At 41.8% G+C, this 15,882-nt stretch overlaps 2 protein-coding genes across 6 annotated transcripts in view; both read right to left on the bottom strand.

Moving 5' to 3' along the window:
• The window catches only part of akt2 (v-akt murine thymoma viral oncogene homolog 2), a 35,375-nt gene extending 34,203 nt beyond the window's left edge, over positions 1–1,172 (bottom strand). For both annotated transcript variants that reach the window (XM_061783329.1, XM_061783330.1), the window contains exon 1: positions 588–1,172. The gene's annotated coding sequence lies outside the window, so the exon portion shown is untranslated. The remainder of the gene's footprint in view (positions 1–587) is intronic.
• A 1,589-nt stretch (positions 1,173–2,761) lies between these two features.
• dhx40 (DEAH (Asp-Glu-Ala-His) box polypeptide 40) lies at positions 2,762–15,520 on the bottom strand. Of its 4 annotated transcripts, none has more exons than XM_061781925.1 (17): positions 15,163–15,520; positions 14,902–15,047; positions 14,701–14,820; positions 11,641–11,877; positions 11,399–11,465; positions 11,186–11,317; positions 10,952–11,051; positions 10,785–10,871; positions 10,519–10,701; positions 8,495–8,575; positions 8,259–8,416; positions 5,817–5,931; positions 5,611–5,719; positions 5,440–5,534; positions 3,515–3,584; positions 3,333–3,410; positions 2,762–3,084 (listed from the first exon to the last, which is right to left on the bottom strand). In XM_061781925.1, the coding sequence occupies exons 1-17, from the start codon at positions 15,332–15,334 to the stop codon at positions 3,061–3,063; spliced, it is 1,974 nt and encodes a 657-aa protein (XP_061637909.1). In that variant the 5' UTR covers positions 15,335–15,520; the 3' UTR covers positions 2,762–3,060. The 4 variants fall into 4 exon arrangements, with proteins under 4 accessions (XP_061637909.1, XP_061637907.1, XP_061637906.1 ...); XM_061781923.1 differs by having other exon boundaries at positions 3,182–3,410; positions 15,163–15,519; XM_061781922.1 differs by having other exon boundaries at positions 3,182–3,410; positions 8,259–8,575; positions 15,163–15,519.
• Between the last annotated feature and the right edge of the window lie 362 nt (positions 15,521–15,882).

Here is a 15,882-nt window from a genome sequence, read left to right as displayed (position 1 = left end):
GGGGAGATTTTATTTTAAGGCCATATCGCCCTCGCCCAGCACTAAATTGTAGCCAAAGGGTGAGTGATTTGACACTATTTAAACATATGGAGCACAACAAAACTTTCACTGTCGTTGTGACGAAAAGCAGCAAGAATATTAGTTAATGAACATTCGGGAAACCCACATAACAGTGCGGAGTGTATTTTATGGCTACCCGTGTATATAGTGTTTTAATAAATTTTAGAACAGCATGCTGCAAAACGGTCTCATAACACGTCCCCATCACTATAGCGTGGAGGCTACAAGCTAAAGTAGCACGGGTCAGCGAACAGTGTCGCTCGGCGTCCAGAAGGCGGAAAATTGCTTCCCACGCTTAAACTAGTTTGTCCACCATAGCAGGGTTGGCCGTTCACCACACAGCTCCAGGGGACCGCGAGCGTGACATTTCTGAACAAACAAGACAGCTAACCACGATAGCTCCCCGAGCTAACAGCTAGTTAGCGCGCGAGCAAGCCACCTCACTCGTCTCCCGTTCTATTATTACTACCACGCCGGCTCCCCCCCCCCCCCCCCCCCCCCGTCTCCTCCACCTTTTTTTAACGTACCTCCACTGTGAAATATTTCCACTTCTTGAAGAGTTCCACAAGTAGCCCTGCACAAGGGTCCCCCCGCCGGTTATCACTCTCCGCTTGTGTGTATTGAACTCTGTCAATGATCACACAAGCTTAGCCGACTAGCTTGTTTTTCTTCTCACAACAACAGCGGCGACGGCGTGCTCGGTTTGTCACCGAAGCGAGCCAGCGAGAGAGCGAACAAATCCTCCGGGCCGCTACTCGGTGGGCAAGAGAGCGTAATACGACGGCTATAATGTTCAACTCGTGGACATATTAAACAGCGTCACTGTTGGTTTAGTGGGGTTAGAGTGTCTCCCGTTTGCTGCTCGTCTACGCGAAAGCCCTCCGCTCCGCAACTCCGTCCCCCCCAGCCAGGCAGGCAGGCAGGCAGGCAGGCAGCCACTCCAGTCGGAAATGACGCGCAAAGGGCCCACAACCTGGACGGAAAGTACAGTACAAATACAGTGGACGCCCCCCACACAACTGCGACAATATATAAAATATGATTAAATACTGCCACTTTTTTTGTATAGTACATTCCTTTTTCCACACCAGGTTCGCAGTGAATTTGGTCTCCACTTCTCCCACTGACTTCACACCAAGACATGGGGCGTGTTGATTTTGGTGATGAAAAAGGGGCGTTTCAATTAGTTATTCACCAGTTGCTCCAACATTGATTGATATTATTGGAAATGACTGCCACTTTCATTTTATTGAGTAACGAATACGAAATATGGACCATTAAGACTCCTTGAAATGCAACTAAACTGTACTTATGCAGTAATTATTTTACATACCACTAGAGCGAGCCCGCGAACCACACAATGAGAATCACTGCTCTCTATAAAATTATGAACTACTGCGATAGGCCGGCGACCAGTTCAGGGTGTACCCCGCCTCTCGCCCAAAGATAGCTAGGATAGGCTCCAGCACGCCGGCGACGCCTGTGAGGATAAGCAGTACGGAAAACGGATGGATGTACAGGTCTTTTCAAAATGTATAAATAGTCTCTGTAACACTAACAATTGGGCGATTTAATCATCAATGTTTTATATAAAAGGGAAAGACAGACAGAGTTCGGGACGCCCTCCAACTACCGAAGTACCCCCACAGGACTCCCCAAGGGACACGGCCGAACGCCTTCTCTAAATCCACAAAACACGTAGACTGGTTGGGCGAACTCTCATGCACCCTCGAGGACCCTGCCGAGGGTGTAGAGCTGGTCCACTGTTCCACGGCCAGGACAAAAACCACACTGCTCCTCCTAAATCTGAGATTCGACTTCCCGACTTGCCACTGAGGAGCTTTTAGTAGAGTCCGCCGCAGACATCCCAGACTCTCCTTCCTCATGGGAAGGCATGTCGGTTGAATTGAGGAGGTCTTCTAAGTATTCTCCCCAACGACTCACAACGTCCCGAGTCGAGGTTAGCAGCGTCCCATCCCCACTATACACAATGTTGATGGTGCACTGCTTCCCCCTCCTGAGACAGTTGTTCTCCCTGGCCTCACCAAACTCCTCCCACGCCCGAGTTTGTGCCTCAGCAACCACCAAAGATTAAGTCCGCTTGCCCAGCCGGTACCCATTAGGATTCCCACAGGCCAAAAATGCTCGATTGGACTCCTTCTTCAGCTTGACAGCATCCCTCACCGCTGATGTCCACGACAGGCACCGACCACCTTACGGCCACAGCTCCAGTCGGCCGCCTCAGCAACGGAGGCACGGAACATGGTCCAATCGGACTCAATGTCCCCCACCTCACCCGGAACGTGAGCAAAGTTCTGTCGGAGGTGGGAGTCGTTCATCCCAATCATGCCCTTCCAGGTGTCACTGTCATTGCCCATGTGAACATTGAAGTCCCCCAGCAGAACGATGGAGTCCCCAGCAGGAGCGCTCTCCAGCACCCCCTCCAAGGACACCAAAAAGGGTGGGTACTCTGAACTGCTGTTTGGTGCATAGGCACAAACAACAGTCAGGACCCGTCTCCCCTCCCGAAGGCAGAGGGAGGCTACTCTCAGACAGAGCAGAATTAAAATCAGAGGCACATATGTACCTAATGCTGTGACTTGGATGGATTTTCTTTGGTCCCTTATAATGAATGTATACCCTGGTGAATAAATTGGCACTTCATAGTGAAGGGATGGATAAGGATAGAAGAATTATTAAAAATGTATAAAAAATATTTATTGTCAGAATGTAATTTTAAAAAAATAATACCACAACAGCATTGCTAACATTGTGAATCAGGTCCATGCTGTCCATGCATATGGAAACCCGTTGGACCATTTATTTGATATCCTACGAGTTCTGAATTGTCCATGTACGAGTATGCTCTTTGTCCTCACTAGTAAGACAATTCAGCACACTCTCAGGGAACTTTATTTTGTTGTCTTTGCTGCTTCCGTTGCAGGTAGCGAGCGCGTGCATCACTGATACTGCTTTCGTCATTTCGCTTCTCCACCTTCTTCAAGGCATCCTCACCAGAAACCTCTGAAACAAAACAAATCATGCCAATACTGAACATGTGTGATAAAGTGGCAATTCCCTAAAAAGAAAAATCAGTGGATTCAAAAACAATCTCAAAGACCTGATTGCCTTTTGGCAGCGTCTCTCCTCTCCCACTTTGTCACCTCCTCATCAGTGACTTCTTCTCTCGCCACACTGCTTAGTTCATAAACGTCTACCTCGTGCAATTTTGGCAGCAGATCCTTCACCCACTCGTATCTGATGGGACATACCGTCCTGATGTACACACGTGACGTCACCAACATGTCATGGAAGAGAATCCAGTCCAGCTCCATCTCCTTGTCAAAAAGCTGAGAGAAATAAGGGAACACAGAGGATAGCAGTTACAGTAGAATCGGGGTTTAAGCTTTAATACTAATAGAAATGGTAATAAAGGAAATTTGAATAATATTACCGATGACGATGGATGAATGTGAACCATGGATCCATGACCATCCATTGTGCAAAATACCTTTCCAACAGATCTATGAATGGTAAAAAAAAAATAATAATAATAAAATAAAATTTAAAAAAACGGAATAATTACAGTATACAGTTTACTTAGCGGGGACATATTTTGCCAAACCAACTTTTTTCTAGTGTTTGGGATGTAATATTGTCTCTATGGTGCCTCAGTAAACGTGAAATATGAATTAAAATCATCGACGCATTCCTGACTTCCAGATGTTTTTCTGCCGAGAGGCCTGAAATCATACGAATTTATCAAGCTTATCTACTTCACTAGCAAAGACCTCTGCCTTCCCTTCTCGTTCCCGAGCCAGCGCTGTCAACATAACAAACACGTGTGCTCTGACAAGTGGGTCTTCTCAGGTAACCAATCAGAGGAAAGGGGGCGGTCTTAGCCAAATATGTACAAAGCGGATACAAAACTGGGTCAACCCAGCTATCAGAGGGGCGTTTTCTAGACATTCGTATGAAAAAAACAAGTTGTTTTTTAAAAATAAAATTCACATTTTTATACTTGTTGTCCATGTTAGAGAGTCACTTTATGGAGGTCCAAATGTCCAAAATACAGGACCTTTAAAGTAAGCTTTCTTTATACATTCATCCATCCATACATCCATTTTCTGAGCCGCTTCTCCTCCGAGGGGCGCGGGCGTGCTGGACCCTATCCCAGCTATCATCGGGCAGGAGGCGGGGTACACCATGAACTGGTTGCCAGCCAATCGCAGGGCACATACAAACAACCAACCATTCACACTCACATTCACACCTACGGGCAAGTTAGTGATTTTTTTTCTGGGGAAAAAAAAATTGGTGGTGAGAACATAAGAGAAAAATGTCCACGAATGAACTAAAACAGTAACGACATTGAAATGTAGACTGCTATGTTAGCTCGTTATGCTAGCCACTAGCTAGCCCAGTCACTAGTCATCAAAAGTTGAGTGCTATCAGCTGTGTGATATGTTTTGATATTTTACATTAAAATAGTGGATGACTTCATATTACACTAGTGTTGTGTTTTGTGTGAGTTGCATTAGAGACCTCTTTCATAATCGTGTTTATTGGTTTTGTAACTTCTGCTGATAGACCTTTTCATGTTTGTACACAATAGGCGACAGGGTACTTCCGGGTGGCAGAAAGTGACTGACTCCAGGTGACATGAAATGAAAACGGTGACAAACGGTGTTTGGGGTCACGCTGTCAGACATACCCCAAAGGGTATAGTTTCAAAAAATATAAATTTATATTCCCTTGGAATGCATTTTAATAAAATGTTTGGTTGGGTTCTCTTTGAGCTATTTAGCAAAACATAGTGGCTCGCCTGCCAGTCGACTACAGCTCGCTATCCATATTACATATCAAAAGAGCACATCTGTGGCATTAATCCGACCTAGCAAGAGAAAAGTCAATTGATTGGCCAGTCTCTCAATGATCATGTTAACCATGTCTGAATTTCCATTACATCAAATTGTAAATTATGCATGCTATCTTCCTTCCAAGCAATTTGGCTGGAGTAACAATTTTTTTCCGTGACATTTCAAACATTCAAACTACGGCGGTAAAGAAGATGGCTAAACTCATCATTCCATCCATTTGCGCTCTGCCTTGGTCAAATGATATGTCAGCGTGTGATGTCATTGTGAAAAGGTCTATAGTGCACTTAGATGACAATAAAGTTCAATCGAGTTTTTATAGTGGCGACAGTTTGGAACTTTAAAACAATTGATTCCAACTATAACTGATCTCAATAGGAAATTTTTATTTTAAAGTTGAACAAATCCAACCCAAACAGCAACCTTTGAGGTTCCACTGAATATGAAATAAATCTCAAACAATCATTAAATATGAATGATTGGCATTTAGTCTCCATATTACCTTCTGGCAACATTGGTGAAGTACCCTGTGCACAGGCACCGTCGAAAGAGTTCATTTTTATTGCCATCAAATTTCTCTACAGGGAAATCTCTCCTCTGGAATGATAAACAGGAGGTTAATATGAGGTAAAAACACAAGTTCCCACAGCTACCAATAAGTGCTGTACAGTACTTGTTGCAAACGAAGGAGGATGTCACGCAGCTGAGTCTCCACACTGAAGGCGGATTTGAGCGCCCTCCAGTGGATCCAATTATCCTTGCACCACACTGATGGTCTTTCGCTGTGGAATACAAGAGCAACAAATACATTTTGTGTAGAATACAAAAACAAAGAAATAGACAAACAATGTATGTTCATCTTGCCGCAGTGATTGGTACCTGGCTTTACACTGTTGAAACACACTAAGAAGTGTGCTGAAGTCATTTATGCCGCCACTATTGGCCACCAGGGCTCTATGACTCTGATCGGCTTCTTTCTGCTTCTCAGGGTCGCCTAGACAAGACATACAGTAGGCAAACTGGAGTAAAAGCTCATATCCAAACTCAGCACTCAAACTAATTACATTTTTTCAATTTGACCAAACAATCTCAAAGGAAAAATCTGCCTGTAAAGTCGCATAAGTTTAGTTTAGTTAGTAAGTTTAGTTAGTTTAAGCAGCTGTTTTGCATAATATCATGTGAGACCTCAGTGCAGCGAATCAAAGGTTTAACTCTGGGTGTTTTTTTTTGCTTTTTCTTTGGTTTTGGTGACACTCATTACCAAAATTTGGACAAGGTTGTGCAAGGAGCCTAAAGACTAGGGATGTCCCGATCCAACGTTATCACTTCTGATCCGATACAATATTGCTGCCTCGAGTTTTGTCCAAAACCGATACCAGTCCAAACCAATATCAGAAATAACTATACATACTTTACTTATTTTGTACTATGGAATGTTAGAGAAGGCTTGATCAAGTGATGTCAGTCAAACAGAGAACAATAATCAGCAACAGTAGGTGTGAGGAAAAACTGACACACTATTAACCAATGGTTTACATAGTAACTTTAAACATAGAAATGTACTACAATTGAATAAAATTATTAAAAATGAGAAAATAACTTCAAGAAAACAATAACATAAAAACAAATATTTAAATAGCAACATAACCACTGCTTAACTTAAACATAAGCATATTCTACACATAAAATAGATGAAATAAAAAAAAAAAGAAGAAAACCATGAAAAATAACCTCAATAAACAAATACATATACTATTTATACTATTTATTAGTGCAAAATAACAAGTTAAATTTAGGCTTTTTTTTAGTCAGTATATGGTGGGAACAGCTTTTGGTTTCTCCACGTGTGGCAATACACTTTTGAACTTCGTCTTCTTCTTTGTAACTGGGGTTTAGTTTTATTGACAATGTTGTGGCAGATAGGACTCATGGAGTGAGGCTCGAGGTGGTCAGCTGTCTCTGTGTGTGCCTTGTTGGCATTGCTGTTCCTGCCGTGCACATCATGGCACATCTGAGGGGCAGTGTGGTGCACGCAACGAACTACACACTTGCAGTAACAAAGAGTAGAAGTCACGATCAAATACTGTTAATAACTATTTTTTCACAGAGTTTGAAGAATATATGACAGAGGGTATTATTATATTGCTTCTTTGTATATGTGTATACAGCATTGGTGTACCAATAGTCATTATTTTGAGAGATATAAGTGCCACAAATTCAGTGCTAATTTTCATTAGCTTGTCAATAGTGTTTTTCATTCATTGTGTGCTAAGCTTTGCGCTAGCGATTTCAGTAAACAAAAATGAAGAAACGAAGTCTGTGATGTATTTGAACATTCAATAGGTGTATTTTTTTTGTTATGTGTGTTTAGTTTTACAATGAACTTCAACTAGAGTGTTAATAAACAACTTTAAGCAAGCAACATTCACTCATACTCCTTTAGCACCTTAACAACCTGATCATGTGGGCTCTGCATGCCGTCAGAGCACTGCTGGTTAGAAGGGCTGGAGCGGAGCTACGAATGGACTGGTTGTATAAAAGTGGCAAAATTGGAGTCCGATCTAATCCAATACTCATTTTGAAGAAGAATTTGAGAAGGGGGCCAATACTTTTTCACAACGCTGTATTTGAGAGGCTGTTGGCAGTGATACTACCATTCATTGACTACTGCACTCGTGCATTTTGATGAGACTCCCTATTCAGCCACAGGTACATATTCAATAAAAAAATATAGTTAAGCATTATTGTAAAACACTATATTTATATATTTACTGTATGGTACAGCTTGATGGAGACCAGGTGGATCTCGCTTTGTACCCAGAAATGTCATTTTTGTTGAAAGATAATGTGATACAACATGGCATTTTTGATTGGCCGTTACCTCTAGGACGTTTGCGACACCATGCAACTGCGGTCTGTCACTCATAAAAACAAATCTCAGTTTATCGCTCGGTGTGCGGCGGGCCTTAAGCTACCATTACATATATCAGAAATAAACTAGGGCAGTCATTATAGAATATTTTTAGAATCAATTATGCTATCATTTATTCCATCAATTAATCAGATAAAAACATATTTTACATGAAAGTATATAAAAAAATTTTTTTATTACTGTTTATGCCGCCACCTTGTGGCTTCTAAGGACAGTTAAAGTACAATAACCCTTTTTGAGGGGTGTCAATTACTCGCAAATTTCCGCCAATCACGGCTGGGCTCGGTCACGCGAATGGCGGGGCTCACTCTGTTTTAGTACTTTCAAAGGAATATGTTTGATGGTTGAGTTTCAGCATAATGTTGCCAATTGATGCAGAATAATATTACCAGGCCGTATGAAGATATTCTCTACAGACAACATGGCAGCCACGGGGAGCAGCAGGTCCTGGCAGCCGTGCGAGCCAGCCTTGAGCAGGGCTCTGGTGAGGCCCGGGTGCAGGGGAAACTCCACCATCAGCCCCCCCAGGTGAGTCACTCGACCCCTCCTAGCAGAAAACATGGCGCCCGTCACGGCCAATGCTGTTGTGCTAACGATACCAAAAACAGATGACGCGCGCACAAACCTGTCAATAGCATCAAACTGATAGAGCTGTTTCAGCGCCTCCAGGATAAACCTCTCTTCTGGAGGGTCCAGATAGGGAAACCTGTGGAGAAAAATGGAGGATGTGCGAGACATCAGCAAATCCTGAGACTGTAATAAGTGAGCATTTAAAGCAGGGGTAGGTGAGCTTTTTTGCTCAAGGGCCACATTTGATTTTTAAAAGAGACAGATGGGGCAGGTCATTAGAGGTGAGTAGAAAAATAAAAACATAAAAAAAGTTGATTCTCATTTTAAATTGTATTTTATCAAACAATTGTTTCATAAAATAGGTAAACATTTTTATTGTTTTTATAAATTGACTTAACCAGTTACTTAATGGGATGAATTCCCCTCCCCAAAAAAAGAAACAAATACATTTCAACTAACCAATTTTATGAAAAAACAGCCACATTTAAAACAAAAAAATATAAAAATAATCTTGATAATGTAACTGCTCGGTGAGCTGAATTAAAGAACAGTGTGGCTGTATTTGGCAAACAGGCTAACAACTGGTGCTCTTAAGGATTTGGTTTGTTTTTCTTTTTTTTTTTAGTTGGTTTGTGTTTTTTGTGATGCTACAACAGGTGATTGAAAAAAGGAAAAGTGTAATCGTATGTATATAGAACCAAAATCTAACATTTCCTGTTTTGTTTCTTTTGTCAAGAAGAAGAAGAAGAAGAAGAATCATCTTTTATTGTCATGAACATGCATGCATGCACACGAAATTTGTTCTCTGCATTTAACCCATCACAGTGAACACATACACATGTTAGTGGAACACACTGGAGCAGGGGGCAGCTGAAGCGCCCGGGGAGCATTTCTGGGTATCAGTGCCTTGCTCAAGGACACCCCAGCCGTGAGTCCGGGGGATGTTGGTGGATGGTCCAGTCGGGGTCTTGAACCTAGGTCCCCCATGGTGGCAGGCGATTATCTTAACCATTGGGCCACAGCTGCCCACTAACACTACAAAATACTTATTAATTGCAGCCATAACTATAAATACATAAAATTTACCCTGTACCCTCTTAATTTCAAAGTGTGATTTGTTTTACTTTATTATGGTTTCATAATACATTGGTTAACTATTCTTTATAGTTTAATAACATTTGAGAACTTTAAAATGTTACTTAAAGCAATGACTGGACAGTTATATAAAGGTTTTATGAAGGGATCAGTTTGAACCTGGAACAAATAAATTCACTTTAGATTATAGTGAATTTGCTATTAACATATTCCTCTATTTGCATTTTTTCCCCTTCTGTGGAATCTATCCTCAGCTATTTGCTGAAAAACTCACCTATTTGCAGCTCTACATAATTTTTGTGCCCGTTCAAATGCACAGATGCCGTGAAAGCTCTGGGTAATAGGAAACTTGTAGTTGATGTCAAGGAAGTATTTTGAAGTGATACGTCTCGGCTGGGCGGCACGGTGGACGACTGGTTAGAACGTCAGCCTCACAGTTCTGAGGACCCGGGTTCAATCCCCGGCCCCACCTGTGTGGAGTTTGCATGTTCTCCCCGTGCCTGTGTGGGTTTTCTCCGGGCACTCCGGTTTCCTCCCACATCCCAAAAACATGCATTAATTGGAGACTCTAAATTGCCCGTAGGCATGACTGTGAGTGCGAATGGTTGTTTGTTTCTTTGTGCCCTGCGATTGGCTGGCAACCAGTTCAGGGTGTACCCCGCCTCCTGCCCGATGACAGCTGGGATAGGCTCCAGCACGCCCGCGACCCTAGTGAGGAGAAGCGGCTCAGAAAATGGATGGATGGACGCCTCGGCTGTTTAAGATTGTTATATGTCAAGGAGGTGCAAAGTTTAGCCTGAGTTGTTAGCAGAAGTTATGGAGAGTCATTGCAGCATGAGTAGTTTCCTCTTTGCTGAGTGGACGGAGGTCTTGTTATTGATTGAAAATTGGTATTTTTACAGGTTGCGAAAGGAACAAATTAGAACAACTTAGAAGTCAACTCTTCTCACAAACTGATTGCATTCGAATTGAGAGTCACATTACCTAATGACGTCATGTACACCCAGGCACTTAAGTGTGAGGACCACTGCAGTCAGACTCGTCCTCTGGATCTCAGGAATAGTATATTCGGGCATGCATTCCTCCCAGAACTCTTTGGTGTAGATGCGAAAACACTTCCCGGCTGAGGTTCTTCCAGCTCGGCCTGCTCTCTGCTGAGCTTCACTCCTAACGGCAGGAAATCACCTAATACATTTATTTGTTGTTGCTGACAAAACAAGAAGCTTAACTCATCGGGAGATATGACTCACTTTGAAATGGGCACCACTTCTAAAATGTCCATGCCCACTCTGGAGTTGTGGTTGAGTTGTTTCACAAAGCCGCTGTCTATGATGTACCTGAAAACACAACATGGCGACTTTAGTGCCATCTTAATTGGCTCATTATAGTGTTAGATGCATAAAAGCGGCATGCTCACTTTATGCCAGTGATGGTGAGAGATGTGGCAGCAATGTTGGTGGCCACCACACACTTCCTTATTCCCAGAGGAGGAGGCTGAAAGATCTGCCGCTGTTGCTCTGTGAAGAGGACAAAGAAGGATAATACAGTATACAATCATACCTTGATTTACAACTTGACTTTCTGAAATTAGAAAATGCTATTCCATATTGTTAATAAATGAAAGTGCATGACGGCAGTTGTATGCATTTACCAGTTGGCATGGAACCATAGAGGGGTAAAATAAGGAGCCCATCTACTGTTTTGTCCTGTACGTCATAGCGGTAGTCTATAGACTCAGCCTTTTCAAACAGCAAATCACAGGCCCGCTCGATCTCTGACTGACCTGTCAAACATGGACAGATCAATATATTTGGATGTCAACAGGCTTCAGAGATTCATACCTCAAGTGATGAGCGGAGCTGACCTGTTAAAAACACCAAAATATCGCCGGCCTTCTCACTGGTGTGAACATCCAGAGCCAGAGTCACAACCTGCGGCGTGACATAAAGGCTTTATAAGTAATCCTAATCTTTACAAAGACAACAAGACTTTGAGGGACACTGGCAGAACGGTACAGCTGAACCTCCAAAATCAAATGCCGCCAAAGTGGTACAATTTGGAGGCGCAAGATACTATTTCGTGGCATTTAAAAGTTCAGCATGGTACCTCTTTCACATAACCCGTGCTCTGTAGATCTTTAGGTCCCACAGCAGTGCCCAATGTGCAGGTGACAGGAAATGTCCTTCCGGGGATAGCAAATACGGGGCAGTCACCAAGAAAAGACGAAAGTTTGTCTGTTTCCATGGTGGCTGACATCACCACCACTTTCAGTGGAAAAGCTCGGCCCTTCATAGCTTCAGCCGGATTAGAAAAAACCTTCTTCAGTAAACCGAGGAGGATATCCTGTGATGTAAAGACACTTAGTTAAGTGTGGGAATCATTTGAAGGCTCGAAATTGTCATTATAGATGCCGCCTGATTAGAATATGAAGCAGTATTAGGACCACAGTGAAAACAAAAACTATATAAAATACTACAAGAACAATAAGTACTACTAAGTATTACAAAACAACGTCGGAATTTTATGAGACGAGTCATAATCTTAGGAGAATGAAGACATGCTACAAGCAATAACTAATTTGAGAAGGTCCTAATAATAAAGTCAGTACATAAGTATGAAAGTATTTTTTTGATAATAAAGCAGTACTATTTTGAGAAATGTTCTGAATTTTACGGGTATAAATTATGTCATTTTTATCAGAATAACCTCATTGTGAGATGAAAGTAAATTTTAAAAGAATAATGTTCAAATTTTTTAGACATGTATTATGACACTATTCTTGTAAAATTAGAACTAGTCATAATGTTCCAAGACAAAAATTCATAATACTATAGCAATAAAGTTGTAATTTTTGAAAACAAACTCAAGAGGTGTAACAATTCGTTTTAACAATGATTCGCTTCCTATCACAATTCGTGGTTGCCAATTCAATTCAAGGACGATATTGGTTCATTTAGAACGATACGATAGTAAGCGATGCAGTGGATGGAAATCGATTTGGTAACTTTTTAGCGCAAATTTAAACCAGTGTGACTGTGACATGGATACTGGACACAGCAGATGAAATTTCCTAGATTGCTGTTGTTTCTTGTATGGGAATCAGGTAAAATTAATTATGGTCATTAAATATAAAGATATTGCTGTTGTACTTGTATTGCTTTGCAATAAAACAAGCGTGAAAATAGCAGCTTATTGTTATTTATATTATTTCAGCTATGATTTTACTTGTTGGGCCAGTTTTCTCCTCAAAAATGATGTTGAATTGGTGTTAGAATTATGAGGGGGTCTTTGGAAAAATGTCTCCACTATAAGGAGTCCCAGGACCCAATAAATGAGCCTCCCTGTCCTAAATAGTCAAATACTAATGGTTAAAATTGAAGCACTGTGAGGTTTCCACGAGGAAAAGCTTTCAGGACTTGTGTCAATAATACTTAGACAGCTTGTAAAAAAGTAAACAAACCCGCTTGTTGTAACAACAACGTGAGGCTTGAAAACAGCGCCCAGTAGTTGATGCTGTTGCTCGTTCTCCTCTTATGTCCGACAAAGTTCCTCCTCGTATTGTGGTATCTTTCAAAAGCTACAAATATTTCTTCCGACGGCTGCACAGAGCATGCGCATTCAGCAACGCTCTCAAAATTTATACTGTAAACATTTTCACAACACTTTACACTCACACTTGATCTCTGCTTAGCATTGTGATGACCACAAAACGTGTCTCGAGGCTAGCGAGCTAAGCTAAGCTTGCTTGAAAGGTTTCAAAGTGCACCAAGGTGAGTCACTTACACACATCCATATAAAGTCTGGCGCACGTAAATCCAATGTGTTATTCCCTAGTATTGATACAATCGATTGATTACCTTTGAAAACAATTTTAAACCAATATATTACGTTCGGAAGGCCTGAGCACAGATTGATCTAGTTTGATCGGAGGAATATAAATCACATCGACGTAGTGAATGAATTGTTACACCCCTAATAAACTCATTATCATATAAGTAAATTTTACGAGAATAAACCTATGAGAAAAAGATTCAATTTACAAGAACAAAGTCCGATTTTTTAAATTTAAATAACGTAATTATACTACGAGACTAGTTATGTTACAAGAATAAAGTCATAAGGATAAGATAATATTAAAGATTTTATGGGAATAAAGTTGGAATTTTATGAGAATAAACTCCATGTATTACATCCATCCATCCATTTTCTGAGCCACTTCTCTTCACTAGGGTCGCGGCGTGCTGGAGGCTATCCCAGCTGTCATCGGGAAGGAGGCAGGGTACACCCTGAACTGGTTGCCAGCCAATCGCAGGTCACATACAAACAAACAACCAGTCGCACTTCACACTTGCGGGCAATTTAGAGTCGTCAATTAACCTACAATGCATGTTTTGGGGATGTGGGAGGAAACCGGAGTGCCCGGAGAAAACCCACGCAGGCACGGGGAGAACATGCAAACTCCACACAGGCGGGGCCTGGGATTGAACCCGGGTCCTCAGAACTGTGAGGCTGACGCTCTAACCAGTCGACCACCGTTCCGCCCCCATGTATTACAACATAAGTCAATTTTATGAGAATAAAATCAGAATTTTAGTCAATCAAAGTCACAATACAAGAAATTGAACTGAAATTGAACTTGAATTGAAGCCGTTTAACTCGTAATTTACAAGTAGTCTAATTACGTAGGAAAAAAAGTCATATTTGCGCAGTACAGTCATAATATCCATCCATCCATTTTCTGTACCGCTTAATCCTCACAAGGGTCACAGGCGTGCTGGAGCCTCTCCCAGCTATCTTCGGGCGAGAGGCGGGGTACACCCTGAACTGGTCGCCAGCCAATCGCAGGGCACATATAAACAAACAACCATTTGCGCACACATTCACACCTACGGGCAATTAAGTCTTCAATCACGCATGTTTTTGAGATGTGGGAGGAAACCGGAGTACCCAGAGAAAACCCACGCAGGCACAGGGAGAACATGCAAACTCCACACAGGCGGGGCTGGGATTTGCAGTCTTTTGGCACATCACAGTATCAAGTTTTTGTAGTAATAATGAAATAGACTCCTTAAAATGATCACTTTATTCGCAAAGTACGTTAAAATTTACTCATTTTCATTGTGGCACCAATACTCCTGCATTGCTAGAGAGGATGTGCTAACTCACAGTGTTGAGGCTTCGCTCGTGGACCTCATCCAAGACCACAACGCTGTAGTGAGAAAGTCCAGGGTCTGCCAGGACCTCTCTCAACAAACAGCCATCTGTCATATATTTCACCTCCGTATCCTGCCTCAATCAAATCGTAACATCACATCACATTGTCTCACAACACTGTCTGCAAAGGGTGCCTCTGTGCTGGTCTCTCACCTGTGTTGTGCAGTCGTCAAAGCGCACCTGGTAGCCCACCTCTCTTCCCAGAGTGCACTGCATCTCATGGGCAACCCTCTGAGCCACCGTGATGGCAGCCACCCGGCGGGGCTGGGTGATGCAAATTTTGCCATTTTTACAAAAGCCTGCCAAGGAAACATGACAATCACACACCACGCAAACTAAACTTGTGCACATGTTGCGATCAGTTAAATACACAACGTTTACTATCACAGTAACAATAATAACAGGGTGGCTTACCTGCTTGGTACAAATATTGTGGAAGCTGCGTCGTTTTCCCACTGCCAGTCTCACCTGTGACCAACAAAAAAGGGCTCTCCTTCACGGCCTGTACCAGTTTAGCTTTATGCTTGTAGATTGGCAACCGTTTTGACTCGTTTTCTTTCAGGTGCTTCGTCGTCGATTTGGACATTACTGGTCCGTAAATTATTACAGCAAGTAATAGAATAGGTAACAGATAACAATATCGTTTGCTACTGTGCCCTAAACCACCATTATAATGATGAAATTAAGTTGTCAACAAGTCCTGGCGTTTCGAAAACCACACACTCAAGATTTACTTCCGCAAACTATTTCGTTGTGCGTTCCTATTGGTCGATTGGTGGACACGTGACCAGAATGAGCGGAAACATTTTTGTTTTACTCATTGAAATAACAAAATAGTACAGGTGAGTAAAACAAACATATATTAAAAATACAGTCTTACAGAACAGTACCAATGTGAATATAAAATGACAGCTTCAACAATTTCAAGACTAAGATTACTATTTGTACAGGAAAAAAAACAATAACTATAAACGAACTATCATAAAATGAAGATAGAAACATGTGCGAGGGATAAGATTTGAGTGAGCGAGAAAAAAGACAGGAAAAAAATCATCACTTATTAAATGTGTCTTTGATGGAAATTGTTTTTACGTTCGCTAGAATGTGCGAGGTTTTCATGGCATTTTCTTTAGA

Source organism: Phyllopteryx taeniolatus, chromosome 8, assembly GCF_024500385.1.
Source record: "Phyllopteryx taeniolatus isolate TA_2022b chromosome 8, UOR_Ptae_1.2, whole genome shotgun sequence".
NCBI classification, from domain to species: Eukaryota; Metazoa; Chordata; class Actinopteri; order Syngnathiformes; family Syngnathidae; genus Phyllopteryx; species Phyllopteryx taeniolatus.
The sequence above is the reverse complement of the archived record's forward strand: the minus strand, read 5'-3'. Positions and strand labels throughout refer to the sequence as shown.

What these genes read in the sequence shown, in the direction of transcription:
- dhx40 (XM_061781922.1), bottom strand. Translation starts at nt 15,334, where the DNA reads ATGTCCAAATCGACGACGAAGCACCTGAAAGAAAACGAGTCAAAACGG. An exon ending in CTCACCATCACTGGCATAAA is followed by an intron (nt 10,872 to 10,951) that starts GTGAGCATGCCG and finishes TTGTGTTTTCAG; the next exon opens with GTACATCATAGACAGCGGCT. An exon ending in GAATATCTTCATACGGCCTG is followed by an intron (nt 5,932 to 8,258) that starts GTAATATTATTC and finishes TGTCTTGTCTAG; the next exon opens with GCGACCCTGAGAAGCAGAAA.